A 20610-nucleotide genomic window follows, 5' to 3' on the forward strand; every position below is an offset into this window, starting at 1 on the left:
CCCAAGTTGCTTAATAAATATGGATGTTCCATGGGCCGGCCCCGTGGCTTAGTGGGTAAGTGCGCACGCTCCACTACTGGCGGTCCGGGTTCAGATCCCGGGCGCGCACCGACGCACCACTTGTCCGCCCATGCTGAGGCGGCGTCCCACATACAACAACTAGAAGGATGTGCAACTATGGCATACAACTATCTACTGGGGCTTTGGGGAGAAAAGGGGGAAAAAAAAAGATGCATTTATTAAAAAAAAAAAATATGGATGTTCTGCCCAGGGAATTTCCACTCATTATGGAACTGATGTCGTGTTGCTGTTGTAATCGGTTTTCAAGCTTCCCTGTTATCTCTGGGGGTGCTATCAGGGTGGAACATTTCTAAATTCCAGGATGAAAAGCTGTCATGTTAGCTGCTCGCCACCCTTCAGAACTGACAACACTTTGTCACAGTGCTTTCGGGCCTCTAATGTGTGATGGAAAAATGGGCCCTGGCTGTCCTGTGGCTAGGGGAATTGGTTAGAGGATTTCTGCCTTGGCAGCATCCCATTACAGCACTGGCTCTTACAGGAAACTTCAGCGCCGTTTGAACTGGGCTACGAACACCACAGGTTAGGATGCCACACCATTGGAAGTGCTTTTATCCTTGTTAACAGTCAAGCGTGCAATGAAACCTAAAAAGCGGACATTGAGAGAACCATCCTCGACTATGGATATTCTGCCTGTGTTATAAATATTAGCAAAAGAGCAACTTCTTTCATAACCCGTGAAGTTCAAAAGCAATTTTTGTATGTCCCTGATAATCAAGTCAGCATTGTATTGCTTGTCTAGTTTGCATTCTTTTGAAAAGATATTAGTTCATTTATGAGGAACCCTGTTATGCCCTTTCTCCTCCAAGATGGGACTGTACATCAGGGTATAAATTGTTGGAGTTATGTATTTTTGAAACATTGGTTCATTCTTTCCACACCAATATCCAAAGACAAATTAAAGAATGTTAAGTACCTGTCAAAGGACGTATGGAACTTCTCTTCTAAGAAGATATCTGTGATACATTTGACCTCATTTGTAGGCCCAAAGGAGCAGTGTAATGCTGTATGATGGTATAGGATGTGCACTCTATAATACAGTATATAGCATAACACTGTAGGATGATATGGTATGCATACTATATAGTATAGCATATAGTATAACACCATATGATGTTTCAGTATGTATACCATATGACATAGTATATAGTATAACACTGTGTGATGATATAGTATGTATACTATATAGTATATAGTATAACACTGTATGATGTAGTATGTATATAGTATAGTATATAGTATACGTTGTAACTGTATGATGTTATAGTATGTATACAGTATAGTATATAGTGTACAGTATAACACTGTATGATGTGATACTATGTACACTGTATAGTATAGTATATAGTATAACACTGTATGATGATATAGTATGTATACAGTATAGTATAGTTTATAGTATAACACTATATGTGGATATAGTGTGTATACTGTATGGTATAGTATATAGTATATAGTATAACACTGTACGATGTTATAGTGTGTATACTGTATGGTATAGTATATAGTGTACAGTGTAACACTGTATGATGTTATAGTGTGTATACTATGTAGTATACAGTGTAACACTGGATGATGGTATAGTATGTATCTGTATAGTATAGTATATAGTGTAATACTGTATGGTGTTATAGTATGTATCTTTATAGTATAGTATATAATGTAACACTGTATGATGTTATCGTGTGTATACTATGTAGTATACAGTGTAACACTGTATGATGCTATAGTATGTATCTGTATAGTGTAGTATATAGTGTAACACTGTATGATGTTATAGTATGCATACAGTATAGTATATAGTATACAGTGTAAGGCTGTATGACGTGATGAATACTGTATGGTATAGTGTATAGTATATAGTATAACACTGTATGATGTAGTATGTATATAGTATAGTATATAGTATACGTTGTAACTGTATGATGTTATAGTATGTATACAGTATAGTATATAGTATACAGTGTAACACTGTATGATGTGATACTATGTACACTGTATAGTATAGTATATAGTATAACACTGTATGATGATATAGTATGTATACAGTATAGTATAGTTTATAGTATAACACTATATGATGATATAGTGTGTATACTGTATGGTATAGTATATAGTATATAGTATAACACTGTACGACGTTATAGTGTGTATACTGTATGGTATAGTATATAGTGTACAGTGTAACACTGTATGATGTTATAGTGTGTATACTATGTAGTATACAGTGTAACACTGGATGATGGTATAGTATGTATCTGTATAGTATAGTATATAGTGTAATACTGTATGGTGTTATCGTGTGTATACTATGTAGTATACAGTGTAACACTGTGATGCTATAGTATGTATCTGTATAGTGTAGTATATAGTGTAACACTGTATGATGTTATAGTATGCATACAGTGTAGTATATAGTATACAGTGTAAGGCTGTATGATGTGATGAATACTGTATGGTATAGTGTATAGTATATAGTATAACACTGTATGGTGTTATCCCAAAATCTTTGGCCTTCTCCACAGCTTCTTTATTCTTAAACTTGGTTTCCAGCACTCCTATGGTATTAACCTTGAAATTTCTTTCTCTTTTTACCTTTTCCACTTTTCCCTCTAAGGATATTCTAATAGCCATGTTTAATTGATTAGTATAGGTAACTGTATTAGAGAACAGAACCAGTAGGAGATATATACAGATATAGGTATGTGTCTATATCTATCTATAGATCTCTCTGGAGAGAGAGATTGATTGATCTTTAAGGAATTGGCTCACATGATTGATTGTGGGGGCTGACAAGTCTGAAATCTGTAATCTGTAGAGCAGGCCAGCAGGCTGGAGACTTAGGTAGGAGTTGATGTAGTCTTGAGGAGAATTCCTTTTTCTTCAGGAAACATCAGTCTTTGCTTTTAAGGCCTTCAGCTGATTGGGTGAGGCCCACTCACGTTATGGAGAATAATCTGCCTTACCCAAAGTTTACTGATTTAAGTGTTAATCACATCTAAAAAATATCTTTACAGCAATGTCTAGGCTGGTGTTTGAACAAACAGCTGGGCATCATAGCCTAGCCAAGTTGACACAAAATTAACCATCAAATCACATCATGGTTGTGGTGGACAGTTTGAAGGTTGAGAAGGAAATGGAGATATTGTCTCATTTGCACAACACACATGCAGGGAAGGTGCTACTAAACTAGAGAATGGGGGTGGTCCTGGACTGTGTGGCCCCAAGTCAAAGGCGGAGTTCCAAGTGGCATTCCATCAGCCACATCCAGCCTGCAGAGTTGTTTATGTTTGACCCATATTGTCATTTAAAAAAGGGATTAATTGCCAACAATTAAAAATTGGGAAAATTCACAGCAATAAGTCTAGATTTCTGACTTTTCTCAGATCTGGCACTGAGTCCTTTTTCCTTCTTAGCAATGACTGGTTGACACTGAGAGGTGGTTATCTCATCTCGACACACATTTGCTCTTAGCATGCTGCCCCACTTATGTTGCCTGCTAGGCTCTTGTTGGTGTTTGAATTTGTGACCCCTCCATGAGGAAGGGCAACATCCTGAGAGATTCTGTGGGGGTCCTAGTTTAGCCCGAATTGGGATTTAGATAGGGAAAGTGAAAGGGGGCATTTCAAATGGCCTTAAAGGAAGAAGCAAAGGTGGGATTGTATGTGAGGAAGCTTTGTAACTGGAAACAAACCTGTGAGCTGGGGTATAGGAGCAATAAGGTTGACTTGTCAGCCAGGAGCTAAGATATTAATTAAGGCAATACTAGTTCCTTTAATAGTCAAACCTAAAATCTATGCCTTAAAACAACTGAAGCGTATTGCTTGCTTATGTGAAGTCAGAACAGGTGTTCCTAAGGGTGAATCTTTCAGGAAGTGACTTAGGAGTGCAGGCTCCTTCCATCTGTGGCCGTGCCATCTTCCGCATGTGACTTCTGAGTCGCAGCACAGAGAGCGTGGGTCATTGTGTGGGGTGGGTCCTCGTAGCCCAGGCCTGGAAGTGGTGCACATCGCTTCTGCCCAGTCAGTGGCTGTCCTGCTGCGAGGGGAGGCGGGCAGTGTGGTCCGGTGTGTGCCAGGGGGAAAGAGAAAACAGGAGGAGTGGATGGCTAGCCAGTCCCTAGCTCAAGAGTTAGGGACGTTGGGTTCAGCAGGCAGGCTGCGGTAGGATGTTTATTAATACATTCAGCATGTATCACTGAGGACAGGCTGTGTGTTGGACACTGCGTCATGCACCACATAGGCTTTTGAGCAAAGGAGCAACGTGTTGAAAGCAGCGTTTTGAGCAATTAGTCTGGTGGCCAAACAAGGGAGGACAGACTCAGGGAGGATGGTGAGGAAGCTGGCGCCAATGAGTTTGTCTGCACACAAGCAATATCAACATTATCATTAACAGTAACAGTTACTATGTGCCATGTGGTGTTATAAGCAACTTCACATGTATTTAATCATCACTCAAACCTATGAGGCGAGTGCTGTTATTATTTTCCTTTTATAGATGGGAAAGCAAGGCTTTAAATGATTAAATCATTTGCCCATATTCACATAAATCTTGGCAGAGCCTAAGGATTTGAACTAGGAAGTCCATGTTATTTTATAACTACTGTAGAATTAATAAAATAGAAATAAATCTAGTGGAAACATAATGAGTTTTAAGTGAACGATAATGAAAAACCTCATTATTGTTGAGAGGGGCACTGCAACTTATTAAATGACCTTAGTGAATTGAAGAAGGGGAAGTGAAATTAGGGAAACCACCTGTGAGGAGGTATCTCTGTCCTTTGTACACTTGACTGGACTTAGATCGGTTTCTAATGGGACCTCTTGGAAAGTGCCAGGCTGCAGGTGAACACAACGTCTGTGTTAACAGAAGCTCTCAAAAAGTCGTGTATTATCTTTAATTCCTTATTCCGATAAGTGCGCCAGAACACCTGTTTCCCTGTTGGACGTCTCTGTCATAGTCATGATACATATAATCTCAAATAATCAACTTAATATTTGTCTGATATTTCCAGAAATATTAGTAAACACCAGAAACCTTGGTTGTTGACGTGAAGTTCTGTTTTTGGCAGTCGACTGTTGGGATGGCCCCGATGGAGAGCCGGTGGTGCACCACGGTTACACTCTGACCTCGAAAATCCTCTTCAGAGACGTGGTAGAGACCATCAACAAGCATGCCTTCGTGAAGAACGAGTGAGTAGAGCTGCGCCAGGTGCTGCGCTGCACGAGGTGGCGTGGCTGCAGAACCACTCCCTCTGCCCATTTTCTCCTTCCTTCCTGCCAACACTGTGAACCAGTAACACGGGCTCTGTGGGCACACTTTCTCGTGCTCCTTTATTCCTCACCCCATTCCCTCGAAGACGTTGCCTTCTCGGAGCATGGTCTTACAGAGAGCCACCTCAGCCTTTCTAAACCCAGGGTGTGACGAGTGTCCAGAGTCTGGAAACAGGTTACTATACATAATGAATAGTTTATTGATACTATATTACAACTGAGTAAACTGATAATATCTAGGTTTCCAGACTTGCTGGGTGTCCTGTAGATACTCAAGTGTCTAGTGTCCTTGTTACCTGACTCTCCTTGGCATTTGATAATGTTGACTGTCTTCCCCCCAATTTTTCCCTTTTTTGGTTTTCACTGTGACGTTCTCTCCTCCGTTGCTGTCACTGCTTCGCGCTCTCTGTTGGCCTGTGGCCTCTTGTTCTTTTTCCTCCCTCCTTCAATTGTCACTATTTCCTAAGTTGTCTTTGGTCTACTTTTTGGTTATCTGTCTAATTATATGTCCGGAAGTTTTTTCCTAAGTTTCAGAGCTATATAGAAAAATTCCTAGTAAAAATTCGTTGGAGTATTCCATAGGTACCGCGAGATCAACAAATGCCATTATTTATTCTGATATTTAGTGGTGCCCACTCTGAGCCAGGCGTACTGGAGCAGGGGCGGGGAGCCACAATGCTGTCCTAGGGCTCTCCTCCAGACCTGGCCTCACCGTCGCATTCTGCCAGCCCTCCTCTGGCCCCAGGGCTTTGGTCAGGGGCAGCACTGTCCCCAGTGGCTTCAGCCAGTTCTGCTTCCTAAATCATCTCTTGACTCCGTTGCCTTTCCATCTTCACTTCCCCTCTGGGTCGTTCTCCACGCTGGTGCCAGTGTTTTCTTTCTGAAAATATAAGCATGATGTTGTAATTCTTGTCTGAGGGTCCTTCACAAGCTCCCTGTAGTACAGTCATGTCTTCCGTGCCCTTCAAAGCCCGGCCCCTTCCTCCTTTTCGGCGTCGTCTTCCACCGTTGCTCCGCAGACTTAGGCTTCCATCTTCATCTACCGTCTTGGGATTCCCTAGTGATCCCAGCGCTGTCACAGCTCCCTACCTGGCGTACACCGTTCCCCCTGCCTGGAAGGCCTGTCCCCATTATTCCATCTGCTAATTCTTGCCCATCCTACAGGAGTGCTTGTGGGAAAACTTATGATACACCAGCCAATCTGAAAGCTCCTTTCTTCTGTTCTTAGCATCCTGAGCATATTTCTGTCACATCATATAGCATCCTCTTACACTTGTTGGTTACTTGCCTTCTTTTCAGTCTTTAAGACCGTGAACTCATTGAAAGTATGGGGCAATGTCTTACTCATTCTTTATGACCTAGCAGGTACCTACAATGCACCAGACATTCAAGGCATGATTTTTGAACTTGAGTTATAATTGCATAGAATTACTTGTATAGAACTTAGTAGCCTTTATAATTTTTAACTTTGGTCTTCTTAATTAACCATGAGGTTAAAATGCTGTTCAAATACGAGACACTTGCTGCGTAGCAGGCCGAGTTCGTGGTGTCTGCTGCATGGAAGAATCCCAGTGTGGTTTCCGATGGCTCTTTACACCCCGATGACTACTAGTCTTAGCCAAGGTGATGAAGTGATTTTGCCATTTTTTCCCAATATGTGAAGTAGAGTTTTGAGAATTCCTGCTACCTGTGTCCCTTGGAGGATCGTCTGGTGACTTGACAGTGCTGGCTTCAAGTTTGAGAATCCTTAGGAGAAAAGCACTTCAAATTAAAACAGTTACTAAGCTTGTTTAGCACATTTTAAAAGTTCAGTCCTTCTATTTTCTTTCTTAAACTTTAGTTGCATCTTTTCACCTGGGTTTCTCAACGTTGCACTATTGACATTTTGGGCTGGACAACTCTTTGTTGCGAACTATCTTCGTGCGTTGCAGGATGGTGAGCAGCATCCTTGACTTCTACCCACTAAATGCCAGTAGCACCTCCCAGACTGTGGCCACCAGAAATGTCCCCAGACACTGGCAGTGTCCCTTTGGGGGTGCCGCACAGTCACCCCCCCTGCTTCCCATGAAGCATCCTCAGACGCTAATGAGCTTTCCTGAACAGGTCGGCCATTTAAACGTCTATCCTCCCCTGATGTGACTGCACAGCTGGACGGCTGGTTTGTTGTTTTCCATCTTTCTAACTCTTGGGGTACCGCGTGAAGACACGAGCGCACACAGGTGTGTTCAGATCACAGACCAGCTGCATCCCTATGTCACCTCTGCGTCAGGTCGTGCTGCTGAGGACAGAGCATGGCTTCAGGGGTCAGCGCCTGTGTGCAGCTCACGCGTGTCACACGACCCCAGAGATAAAGTTCCCTCCCCACGTCGATAGACACAGAACTTGAACATTGGTTTGTAACTCTGAAAAAATATATTTCCTATTACTTTGGAAGACCTGTGATGGAAAACTGGAAAAACATAAACCTGTATTTGAAATAATTTCTTATTCTGAGGAAAAAACAAAGTCAGAATCAATCCTGGTTCCCCTCTGCCTCCGCCGCCACCTCCTCGGCTGTCCACAGTGACTGCTTCCCCCACCCTTGTGTTCTCTGTGCAGAAGCCTGCGCTGGCATGGAGCAAATGCTTGACTTCTTTTATTTCTGAAAGTAGAGACCAGCGTGTAATTCTACACAAATGATTTTGAAATTCTGGGCGCAGGACACCATAAAAACAAGTTCCATTGTGTTATTTTCTCCTCAATGGTAATTTTCAAGCTTGGGTCCGATTATGTATTTTTAGAGAAAATATCTGCATTTAATGATATTCAGTGGTCTCTTAGATGTTTCTAGACTTTTGAATGAATAAGACAAAATAACATTATGTGAGTTTTATTTGTTTAGGCTTTTTATCTCTTAAAATTTTCTCTTCCTTTTCTTCCTTTAAAAGAGACAATGTGTGTACCATTTTTTTTTGTGATGCGGAATCCTTGACTGAGTCACCCCACGTGGACTGCACTTTGTTCAGACGTTGTGCCTGGCAGAGTGCATTTGCTCAGAGGGGCCTTCTTGTCAGTGCCTCTCTCATCTTCTCACTTTGAGGCATGTTAGTTGTAACCCGTCTCGCCGACGCTGTTGCGGGGTGTACAGAGCCTCACGTGCAGAATGCCCTGACCCTGTGGGTGGCCTGTGCTCGATGCTGTGGCTGTGATGCTCTTCCCTCAGGTTCCCAGTCATCCTGTCCATTGAGAATCACTGCAGTGTCCAGCAGCAAAGGAAGATTGCCCAGTACCTGAAAGGAATATTCCGGGACAAACTGGACCTGTCATCTGTAGACGTGGGGGAGACCAAGCAGCTTCCGAGCCCTCAAAGTCTGAAAGGAAAAATCCTAGTGAAGGTAATTCCCTGAGGAATGTAATAAAAGGCGTTGATGGCCAGCTAAGCCCACCCTTCCTGTGGGACTGGAAACTGTTTATCAGAATAATTGTGGAGTCAGTGCGTGAAGGGTTGTCCAGATTTGTGTATGCCCCTCATTCCAACTTATTTACAGGCACACCTGCAGAAGAAGCTTGTTACTGGCTGACCCCGTATTCAGGTTTGTTTTTATGAAGTGAGAGCATGCCTACTGTCTCCATCTGTGTAGTCCACACTGCAGAGAAGCATGTGCAGGAGCATGGGGGGCGGGGGAGGAGGCTCCTCGTGTCCACATCTGAAAGCGTTTCTTTCAGATCCTTCTCTTCCATTTCAAGCTCCAATAACTGTCTGTCAAAAAAGAGTCTTCACGGTTGATCAGCCTTGGTTATGTGAGTGGGGGAGCTCGGCTCAAAGAGGGGCCAGGCCCAGACGTGAGGCCCTGCAGGACTCGTGTGCATGCGAGGGAGCCTGGCGAACAGGACGGCATTGCACAGAATTTCTGGGGGAGGAACTCATTACTGGTGACAAACGGTATTAATACCAGGAAGATAGTTCCTTCAGATTTCAGATTGCTGACTTTGTGATTTTACTTAATTCCAGTTAATTTTGGATGTTTGGACTAAAACCATCCTGGACTTTTTTTTTTTTTGGTGAGAAAGATCAGCCCTGGGCTGACATCTGTGCCCATCTTCCTCTACTTTATATGGGACATGGCCACAGCATTGCTTGATGAGCTGTGCGTAGGTCCGTGCTCAGGATCTGAACCTGTGAACCCTGGACCCCTGAAGCCGAACATGTGAACTTAACTGATATGCCACTAGGCCAGCCCTGATATTGTTTTGTTTGAGACTAAAAACCTAAGGAAGAGCAGTAGGGTATTAATATTCAAACTGGGTTATATTTAACCTAGAAAGGCTGTGTCCAAAACACCAATGTCACGTAGGAGGTGTAGAGAACTCAGAGGAACAGTGTGATCTCATAGCCAGACTTGGGGGGCAGCAGACGGGGAAGCGGTGAAGTCTGCATCCTTGGAATTGGTCAAAACCTGTTCTCCTGTCGGTTAATGAGAACTGTAGACTGAGTCCATCGAAGAGGCATTGTGGACGTTTGTATGTGTGAAAGCATTTTGAACGAAAGCTCCAAGTAATGCGAGAGAGAAGATTAGGGTCGATCCTCTTGAAGTCTTTCTAAAGCAAACTCAGGAGGTGAACACTGATCGCTGGGTTGGAAAGTTAAATGTCACTTTTGCAGACTTGCAGATATTTCCGTGTTTCCTGAATCTTCTTTACCAGCAGACAGAGGTAAAAGTTGATTTGACTGGAATCCTTCCATTTTCGGCGGGGAACTTAAGGTAGATGTTTGATCTGAGCTAATCGAGTTCCTTCTGCGAAGCTGGAGTCTGGGTCCCTTGGCACAGAATGCCCCAGGGCTGACGGGCACCAAGATGAGTTGGAACCAGAACGTCTGAGGCACTTGGACGGAGGGGAGCAAGGTGGACTGCAGTGTTTCATGGCCGCTGAGGTCCATTCCCTGGCGGGTACGGTCGGCCCTCCGTATCCGCTTCCGATGCCACGGATTCGACCAACCGTGGATCTTGGACTGTCTTTGCGGCTCGCGGTTGGTGAGTCCGCGCTTGTGGAACCCGCGGATACGGAGGGCCGACTAAGGGGCTTAAGCATCCGCGGGTGTTGCTGTCGGCAAGGGATCCTGGAACCCATTCCCCCGCAGACACCGAGGGACGATGTAGTGACGTTCTTCAGACTCTAAGATTCCTAGGTCTGTGGACCAGCACACTCGCATTTAAAGTAGAAACAAGGGAACTGATTTCCCTGTGTTTTGTTAGCATCAGAGCCATCTCTGATCCGAAAGGCAGCGTTTGGATGGCTACTTACCACTTTGGAGGTTGGCAAGTGCTTTATTATAACTGTAACACATGCACACTTTTCAACCATGTATACATACACATTTATATACACACACACGTATCTCCTGAAAAGTAAACAAAAAAGTGCTTTTGAACAAAAATAATAAGCAGTTTAGTAATTTTCCATAGACTCTTATTGCTGAAAGAAAATTTAACTGTCCGGTCAAGGTTCCCACTTTTACAGCTGTGAGTCCCAGAGTGGTCACCACGCTCCTGGGGCCATGCAGCTCAGAGTGGAGGGGTAGCTATGGTTCCAGTTTCTACCAACGTTTCTATGTACCGTGGATGAATGAATCTAATTCTTGAGTGAAACCTCTGCGTGAAATAGTACGCAGGTCGGAAGGGGACGGCTAGGAGACACTGGTCATTCTTCGTTTACATCTTCACTGGACCACGTCACATAAGACTGTACCTGGGTTTATTCTGTGATTTTCTTTAGGAGTGACACTGTGGAAAAAGAAGCATTAAAAAAAAATATTGTTGTGTTGCTTTTTTTTCTGTCTGCCTAGATGAAGTGTCTTTTGAGAACTAGGAATGTGGAAAAAGTCAGCAGACAATGGGGCCTGATGTCTCTTACGGGCGTACTGTGTTGATTGTGCTCTGCTTCATTGGCCTCACAGACACTGCATTCTTTACAGATGGAAGGCTTGTGGGAATCCTGCCTCGAGCAAGTCTATCAGTGCCATTTTTCCAACAGCATTTGCTCACTTTGTGCTTCTATGTCACATTTTGGTAATTCTTGCAATATTTCAAACTTTTTCATTTTTATTGCATTTATTAGGCTGATCCGTGATCAGTGATCTCTGATGTTACTGTTGTCACTGTTTTGGGGGTGCCAAAAAAACTTGCCCATATAAGGCAGCGAACTTCATCTATGAATGTTGTGTGTGTTCTGACTGCTCGTCCAACCAGTCTATTCCCTCGTCTCTTTCTCCCTCTCCTCAGGCCTCCCTGTTCTCTGAGACACAACACTATTGAAATTAGGCCAGTTAGTAACCCTGCAGTGGCCTCTAAGTGTTCAAGTGGAAGGAAGAGCCACACGTCTCTTATTTTACATCAAAAGCTAGAAATGATTAAGCTTAGTGAGGGAGGCATGTGGAAAGCTGGGATAGGTGAAAAGCTAGGCCTCTTGTGCCAAACAGTTAGCCAAGTTGTGAATGCAAAGGAAAAGTTCCTGGAGGAAATTAAAAGTGCTGCTCCAGTGAGCACACGAATGACAAGAAAGTGAAGCAGTCTTATTGCTGATACGGAGCAAGTTTTAGTGGTCTGGATAGAAGATCAAACCAGCCACAACATTCCCTTAAGTCAAAGCCTAATTCAGAGCAAGATCCTAACTCTCTTCTTCTGTGAAGCCTGAGAGAGGTGAGGAAGCTGCAGGAGAAAAGTTGAAAGCTAGGAGAGGTTGGTTCATGAGGTTTAAGGAAAGAAGCTGTCTCCGTAACATAAAAGTGCAAGGTGAAGCAGCAAGTGCTGATGTAGAAGCTGCAGCAAGTTATCCAGAAGATCTAGCTAAGATCATTAATGAAGGTGGCTACAGTAAACAACAGATTTTCAATGTAGATAAAACAGCCTTACATTGGAAGGAGATGCCATCTAGGACTTTCATAGCTAGAGAGGAGAAGTCAATGTCTGACTTCAAAGCTTTGAAGGACAGGCTGACTCTCTTGTTAGAGGCAAATGCAGCTGGTGACTTGAAGTTGAAGCCAATGCTCACTTACCATTTCAAAAATCCTAGGACCCTTAAGAATTATACTAAATCTACTCTGCCTGTGCTCTGTACATGGAAAAACAAAGCCTGGAAGACAGCACATCTGTTTACAACATGGTTTACTGAATATTTTAAGCCCACTATTGAGACCTACTGCTCAGAAAAAAAAGATTCCTTTCAAAATATGAGTGCTCATTGACACACCCCTGGTCACCAAGACCTCTGATGGAGATGTACAATGAGATTAATGTTTTCATGCCTGCTAACACAACATCCATTCTACAGCCCATGAATCAAGAAGTAATTTCTACTTTCAAGTCTTATTATTTAAGAAATACATTTCATAATGCTGTAGCTGCCATGCATAGTGCTTCCTCTGGTGGATCTGGGCAAAGTCCATTGAAAACTTTCTAGAAAGGATTCACTATTCTAGATGCCATGAAGAACATTCGTGATTCATGGGAAGCATCAAAATACCAACATTAACAGGAGTTTGGAAGAAGCTGATTTCAGTCCTCATGGATGACTTTTGAGGGGTCAAGACTTCAGTGGAGGAAGTAACTGCAGATGTGGTGGAAACAGCAAGAGAACTAGAATTAGAAGTGGAGCCTGAAGAGATGACTGAATTGCTGCAATCTCATGATAAAACTAACAGATGAGGAATTGCTTCTTACGAATGAGCCAAGAAAGTGGTTTCTTGAGATGGAAACTACTCCTGGTGAAGATGCTGTGAAGACTGTTGCAATGACAACAAAGGGTTTAGAATATGACATAAACTTAGGTGATAAAGCAGCAGCAGGGCTTAAGAGGATTGACTCCAATTTGGAAAGACGTTCTACTGTGAGTAAAATGCTATCAAACGGCATCACACGCTACGGAGAAATCATTTGTGAAAGGCCGAGTCAATTGATGCGGCAAACTTCATTGTTGTCTTATTTTAAGAAATGGCTACAGCCACCCCAACCTTCAGCAACCACATCCGGATCAGTCAGTCAGCAGCCATCAACATCGAGGCAAGACTCTCCACCAGCAAAAAGATTCCGACTCACTGAGGGCTCAGATGAAGGTTAGCGTTGTTTAGCATAAAGTGTTTTTAAATTAAGGTATGTACATTGTTTTTTAGATGTAATGCTGTTGCACATTGAATAGACTGCAGTATACTGGAAACATAACTGTTATATGCACCGGTAAAACAAAATATTCACGTGACTCACTTTATTGCAATATTTGCCTTATTGCGGTGGTCTCTGAGGTGTGCCTGTTGTTAGACTTGGAGAGGGCTGAAATGGAGGGCGCCTTGTGGATGCTCTGAGAAGGTGGCTCTCCCTCTGTTCCCTCCCCTACAGCCACCCTTCAGTGAAGGCCATTAAAGCTTGGTGTCCTGCCCGTACCTGCTTATCAGCTTGCCTGTCCCTTTCCATCCTGTGGTGTCAGAACTATCTGTGTCACTCGAGTGTTGCTATTCCTTACTTACCGATTTCTCGTATTTGTCAGCTCTGTTCTGCTGAACATTTAAAAAATATATTGGCTTGGATGCTGTTTCAAAAGAGGGAATTGCTAGCACTACATTTAAAATGTATTGTGTACGGGTCCGTCTTGGCGCCTTCCAACTGTAAGTAAAGAGTTGGTGGTGAATAAATAAAAGGAGGTTGATGTCTTGATGTCCATGTGTTCCTGAGTCTGTCTGGTCACCACTTAGCTGACTGCCTTATTTCTGGTGCCACTGTATTATTGTGGCTACTCTACCAATGCCCCCAAAAAGAAAGAAAACCAAATTCATTTTATAGGAGACTTCTGTATCAATAAGACTTGAAGTAATATATAGACATAAATGCCTTAATTCTGAGCTACCTTGTTATTAATAATACACAAGAGAAAATAAAGAAAATGTTTTGCCATATTTACTTAGAATCATAATATGTAGAAATTGACATATCTATATTTATATATATGCTTATGGAAAAGGAAGAAAAGAATGTAGTTTTCACTTTGTAGATAGCCCATACAAATGAGGATTATAATAAATACATTATCAGTACAAAGACAAGTTAAATCCCACTTTTTTACTCCTATAAATGTCCCTCTGTAAATTGAAGATATGTTGAAGTCTCCAAACTCCAAGGGTCTGGATTCTTAATATGGATTTTGTGTTCGTTACATAAATGATAAATAGCCTTGAAACTGTCACTGCTGAGGACCTACGGCCGGGAGCTTTGGGTCTCAAGAACAGTGCAGGAAGACTGGAGGGAGGTTTCTCTGAAGACCTGATGGAGCCGGAGGTCCTGTGGAAGGAGAGGGGGGAGGATCCGGAATGCTGGGGCCGTAATGGTGCGGGGGCAGAAGCCCTGGAAATCCCTGGAGTTCAGGGTGAGAGAAGGTCAGTGCAGAGCAGTCTGGGGTGATATTTACGAATTTATCGTTATTGTTGGCTGCCATGCGTATGAACATCCCTCCACGTCTAAGGAATTTCCTCCGTCCAAGGGGCTCAAATGCTGAACATCCACTTCTGCAGCCTCCCTTAGAGCTGGTCTGGGCAGTGGTCTAGAGCCATCGGTCAAGTGGACCCGCCCCACGTCAGACACGGAAGCAGAAGCTGGGGAGGGCTGGAAGCGGTGGCAGCGGTCTTCGGGGCCGAGGGTGACGTTTCTGGCAGTAGTTCTCGTGTCTGCCGTGTGGATGGTGGAGGTGAAGCCGTGAGTCTGTGCTGGTGGCGCTGCAAGTGGTAACTAGTGTGTTAGTTCTGCCCTGTGATTTTGGTTGGCAATCGGATTAGTTATCTATAGGTGCACAGCCCAGGCTTCTTTCCGAGAGAACATACGACTCGTCACAAGCATCACCGACCGAGGCCCTGAAGAGCGCGTGTCCTCCTGAGCAGGGTGAACGTGCCCTTTCCGTGGACTTGCCAGGTCCCTCTGCACCAACCGGCTCCTCTTTCACAGACACTGCAAGGAGCCTCCTGCCAGTGGGAGCATGCTCCCCACAACCACTCACCAACCCACGTGAGGAACCAGGGGCTTTTTGACAAAAAAGGGGAATTCTTAAAATACAATGGTAAGAAACCCAAGTTACAGAGACATTATGATCTCAGTGACGTATGAAAACTCTGGCAAGAAATATGGTCAGTTATCAATGGTAAGTATCTCTGGGTAACAGTGTGACAAGTGTTAGTATCTCCATGTACCAGTGAGACGGGTGTTAGTATCTCCAAGTAACAATGTGATGGGTGTTGGTATCTCTGGGTAACAGTGTGACGGGCGTTAGTATTTCTGGGTGACAGTGTGATGGGGGTTAGTATCTCTGGATAGCAATGTGATGGGTGTTAGCACCTTTAAGTGTCACCAGTGTTAGTATCTCTGGGTAACAATGTCACAGGGTTAGTATCTCTGGGTAACAGTGTGATGGGTGTTAGTATTTCTGGGTAGCAATGTGACGGGTGTTGGTATCTCTGGGTAACAATATGACTGGTGTTAGAATCTCTAAGTAACAGTGTCATGCGTGTTAGTATCTCGGGGTAACAGTGTTATGGATGTTGGTATCTCTGGGTAGCAATGTGATGGGTGTTAGTATCTCTGGGTAATACTGTGATGGTTAGTATCTCTGGGTAATAGTGTCATGAGGTTAGTATCTCTGGGTAACAGCGTGACAGGGGTTAGTATCTCTGGGTAACAGTGTGATGGGTGTTGGTATCTCTGGGTAATACTGTGACAGTTAGTATCTCTGGGTAGCAAGGTGATGGGAGTTAGTATCTCTGGTAACAATGTGACTGGTGTTAGTATCTCTAAGTAACAGTGTCACGGGTATTAGTATCTCTAAGTAACAGTGCCATGGGTGCTAGCAGCTCTGGGTAACAGTGTGATGGGTGTTGGTATCTCTGGGTAATAGTGTCACAGGGTTAGTATCTCTGGGTAGCAGTGTGATGGGAGTTAGTATCTCTGGGTAACAATGTGACTGGTGTTAGGCTCTCTAAGTATCCCTATAAATGTAGTATCCCTATTTAATTGAAAGTAATAAAATTGCCTGTTTTGAAAGTCTCTCCTCTTGTTTTGCCCCTAATTCCAACTGTCTACCTTCTGGTCAGTCTAAAGTAATGATTGTCCAAGGGGTAACACGTTTATTTTTTTCACTTTTTAAAAATTAATTTTAACTGTGGTAAAATATACCTAACCTAAAATTGACCTATCATCTTAACCATTTTCAAGTGTACAGCTCAGCAGTGTTAAGTACATTCACGTTGCCATGTAGCCAATCTCCAGAACTCTTTTCATCTTATAAAACTGAAACTCCATGCTCACTGAACAACTCCCCACGTCCCCATGTCCCCTCCACACAGCCGCCGGTAACCACCATTCTACTTTTTGTCCCTGAATTTGACACTCTGGGTGACCCATATAAGTGGAATCACACAATACTTGTCTTTTTGTGACTGGGTGTTTCACCGAGCCCAGTGACCTTCACTTAGCCCAATTCATGTTGTAGCGTGTGTCATAATTTCCTTCCTTTTTGTGGCTGAATAATATTCCATCGTAGGCATGTGCCACATTTTGTTTGTCCATTCATCTGTTGGTGGACACTTGGCTTGCTTCCATCTTTTGGCTATTGTAAATTTATTTTCACTTTTAAATCGAGTGTTTTGTTCCATTTCAGGGCAAGAAGTTGCCTTATCACCTTGGAGATGATGCGGAGGAGGGAGACGTTTCCGACGAAGACAGTGCAGATGAAATCGAAGATGCGTGCAAGTTCAAGGTTCACTGTGTGAGTTACGGGCTTGGCTGCGACTTTCACCCTCAACGTGCTGCAGTAAACATTGCTGCTCTGTTGGCTCCAACAAATGTAGCTGTTGTGTAAAAAGGATAGTTATTGAAAATTACTCTGTGTGCTGGTGCGCAGACACACAAATGTTTATTGAGCGAATGAGTCAAGGACTTGTGTGTCTTAGAGTTGGAAGGAATGTTATGATTAACCCACCTGACCCTCTCTCCAGGGACAGGTCCCCTCCTGTTACAACTTGGGCAAAACTCAGACTGTGGTTGGGAGTGTCACTGTCTTTGATGACACATGCTGGCATCCAAGTTGTCTTCCTGTCTGCTGCAGCACCCCCACCATGTGGCCTATCAGGGCGGGCTCATGGAACCCAGCTGCCCTGGGTCTGCTTCTCTAGGATGCCCATCCCCTCCCTAAGAAAACGTGCCTGTGGCCAGAGGATTTCCAAGCTCTTCCAGACATGGAACTCTTGGCTAAATCTTTAATTTGCCCCTCTTAAATAAAATGGTGTAGAATGGTTTGTTATCTGCTTGGTGCTTCAGACCCCTGTCTTAGATCAAGGAACCGCTTGTAGAAAGCACCACTTAGCCAGGTAATCCCAGGGGATGCAGACCTGGAGGGAATGAAGGTGTGAAGAGACCCCCCCATCATACCATGGGGGCCAGGATCTCTGGAACCCACCCCCTTCTACACTCAGGTGATGCCGGGATTGCGTGACGACCTGAGGGCAGCCCCCGCCCACGTTGGGTTTGTGATAGGGTTTACAATTTCATTTCTACAGAAAAGTGGTATTCCTCTAGATATCAGGACTATTTCCTGCCCTCTGAAAAACATAGAAATTTTGTATAAAATCTTCTAGTTTGTGTCATTGCCCTGAATTCAGTTGTTACGTTGTTAAAAAGGGTCCTCTGTCTCCTGGATCATGGTGACTGTGATGCCTTCCTGGAGGTGCCAAGAGGAGCTGGTGCCGTTTCAGAGGTCCCAGTAGGCACTCCTGTCTCGGCTTTAATGCGCTTAAGAGGGACGAAGTGGGGAAGATTCAGCTTGAAGGGAAAAGGAAGCATTGCCATCTACATCAGTCTCTTGCCTTTTAATAGTTTATATTCAATTAAATATTACTAATAGGGCTCTGGTCACAGGAGATTACTCTAAGTAGATTTACATAAGTAAAAATACAGTTAATATTTAAATAGTTTCTTTTTTCTCTTCTAGATATTTGCTATTTTTGTAATTAATTACTTGTGATTATGGGTAATTTAGCTCAATTTTTTAGCTTTATTTTATAAACCAGGTTTTTGTCTCTGATTTCCATTATCTTTGCATCTTGTTTCCCAAATCTCCTGGTTGCTAGCCTCAGAGGAGTCTATCATTTGAGAGCAGGGAACAGAGAGGTCAGACTAAGTTACATGTTTAGGGAAGGCTGTTTTTGGTCAAAATGGGTGGTGGAACTCTAACTTCTATCACAATATAGTCCTTTATTCCTCTGAGTAAAACCCACGTTGTTATGATTTCTAAATCCACCCACTTACGGCATTTTTCTTCCCATGTCAGTGAGCCTTCTAACTTTCCAAGCTAAATATCTAATAATAATGGAGAGTTAGCTGTAGTTTTACGGAGACAAACTGGTCACTTCACCTGTAAAGATGTGCACCTGATTCCTCTTGTCTCCAGAGTCTCTTTGTTGGTGTGTAGGAGTCCACACAGGTACACAGTTGAGAACATGGTCCATAGAGGTGGATGTAGCCTGTCGCTGGGCTCTTTGATTCAGGCCCAAGTGAGAGCAGACAGCACCTTAATTGTAAATTTTTACAGGTGTCTTTGTTAGATTTTAGGAGAGAAAATAATAAAGAAACCAACCTTCTAGTGGAAATGTATAGTTTTTACTCCACTTTTTCAAATCTTGTTTCTCTGTTTTTTAGCTCTTTTGAGAAAAGGTAATGCTATATTTAGAAAGCCAAAGTGTCACCCTGTCCTCGGTCGGTTTCGAGTCCTCTTGTCAGCAGACGGCTCAGACGCCGTATCCGAGTGTTGATGTAAATTGCATGACCTAAACCGAATGGCTGATCATATTTCTGTAAAAGAGGACGTACTGTGCGTAGCTTACGGAAACCAATAATTACCTTAGAGGGAGTTCTTACCTGCGTTTTAAGTTAACAGAATGCGGTTAGATTTATGTTGTATGAACATTACCTCTCAAGAGGTTTACAAGATTCATGGCACGTTCAGCAAGTTCTTATTGAGCGTCTCATGTTGGAGACACGGCCCTGATGTGTAGGTGTTGGTGTGTATGTCCGTAAACAAAACAGACAAACGTTTTTGCCTTCGTTGAGTTTATACATTAATGGGAGAAGAGGAGGCAGACAAGAAACAAACAAATCAGCAGCATGAGTGGTGTCCAAGGCAGGGGTGAGTGCTAATGGAAAGAAGGGAGGGAAGACTCTGTGCCCGTGAGTGTGTGAGGGTCTCGGGGAGTTTTAGGTGGGATGGCCAGGAAGGTCCCACAGGGAGGTGATGTGTGAGCAAAGACTTGGAGGAAGTGAAGAGCTGGCCATGCTGTATCTGGGGAGAACGTTCCAGGCAGAGGTCAGAACAGGATTGGCGGCTCGCCTGCCTCCCCTGGCGAGTGGGAGGCAGGACCCTCCCCAGGTCTGACGGCGCCTCCTCATCTGCTAATGAAGGGATTCAAACGACATCAGAGGTTTTTTGCTCTTGTAATAAATGCTTTCTGTTGTTGAATTAATTGAATCCTTTAAACTTCTGCCTAGTTATTCTGTGGCTTCAGCCGTAGAGAAAATCTGGCTCATGATGGGTAAGCCACAGGTAAAGCCCGTGTGTACAGTGACCCGAGAATCATACAGCTCAAAGGCTCGGGACCGTTTCCTTCCAGCCACACCACACAGCAATCTAACACATTCGATCCAGGAGGCCGCTCACCGTTGTTCACCTCTGTGGGGTCCGCTAATGTCAGTGTGCCTTCCAGACTTTCCACCCGCGTTTCAGCCTCATGGTGATTCTCCTCTTCTGCTGAGTCGTTCAGTCTCTGTTCTTGCACTCTCTGAATCTGGGTTTGGCCAGCTTCTTTGGCACAAATGCTGGCTCTCTCTCTCCTACAAGAAGCTCATCCCGTAAACACCAAGCCTTCCACCGCGTTCCAGTGAGCCTGGTACAGAAGCTTGTGGCGACTTCCTGTGTCATCCTGACCCCTGAACCACCATCCTCTCTGTGTGCACCGCACACTAGACATTGTAGCAGGTTCCCTCCCTTCCTTCCACCTTAGCCACAGGCTCTTCTTCTTTCCTAAGTTATTTGTTTTATGATTTGAGCCATTTTAAGAAGGATCTTGTTGGTTTAAGGCTGTCTGTGTTCCTAGAAGGGATGGGCTGCCCCCCGAGGTTGAGGTCTTGCTACTGAGAGTGTGGCTCAGAGATTAAACGCCCATGTGCTGGGCGTGCTGGTGGCCAGGGCTGAGGCACGG

General features: G+C 43.8%; 1 protein-coding gene across 10 annotated transcripts in view; it reads left to right on the forward strand.

The window, feature by feature from the left end:
* The window catches only part of PLCH1 (phospholipase C eta 1), a 214205-nt gene that overhangs the window by 150054 nt on the left and 43541 nt on the right, over positions 1-20610 (forward strand). For all 10 annotated transcript variants that reach the window (XM_087430352.1, XM_087430355.1, XM_087430356.1 and 7 more), the window contains 3 exons: positions 5150-5270; positions 8554-8725; positions 17019-17126. In XM_087430352.1, coding sequence (XP_087286478.1) covers positions 5150-5270; positions 8554-8725; positions 17019-17126 — 401 coding nt within the window. The remainder of the gene's footprint in view (positions 1-5149; positions 5271-8553; positions 8726-17018; positions 17127-20610) is intronic.

Source organism: Ceratotherium simum, chromosome 5, assembly GCF_057802395.1.
Source record: "Ceratotherium simum simum isolate JZ-2026a chromosome 5, ASM5780239v1, whole genome shotgun sequence".
NCBI lineage: Eukaryota > Metazoa > Chordata > Mammalia > Perissodactyla > Rhinocerotidae > Ceratotherium > Ceratotherium simum.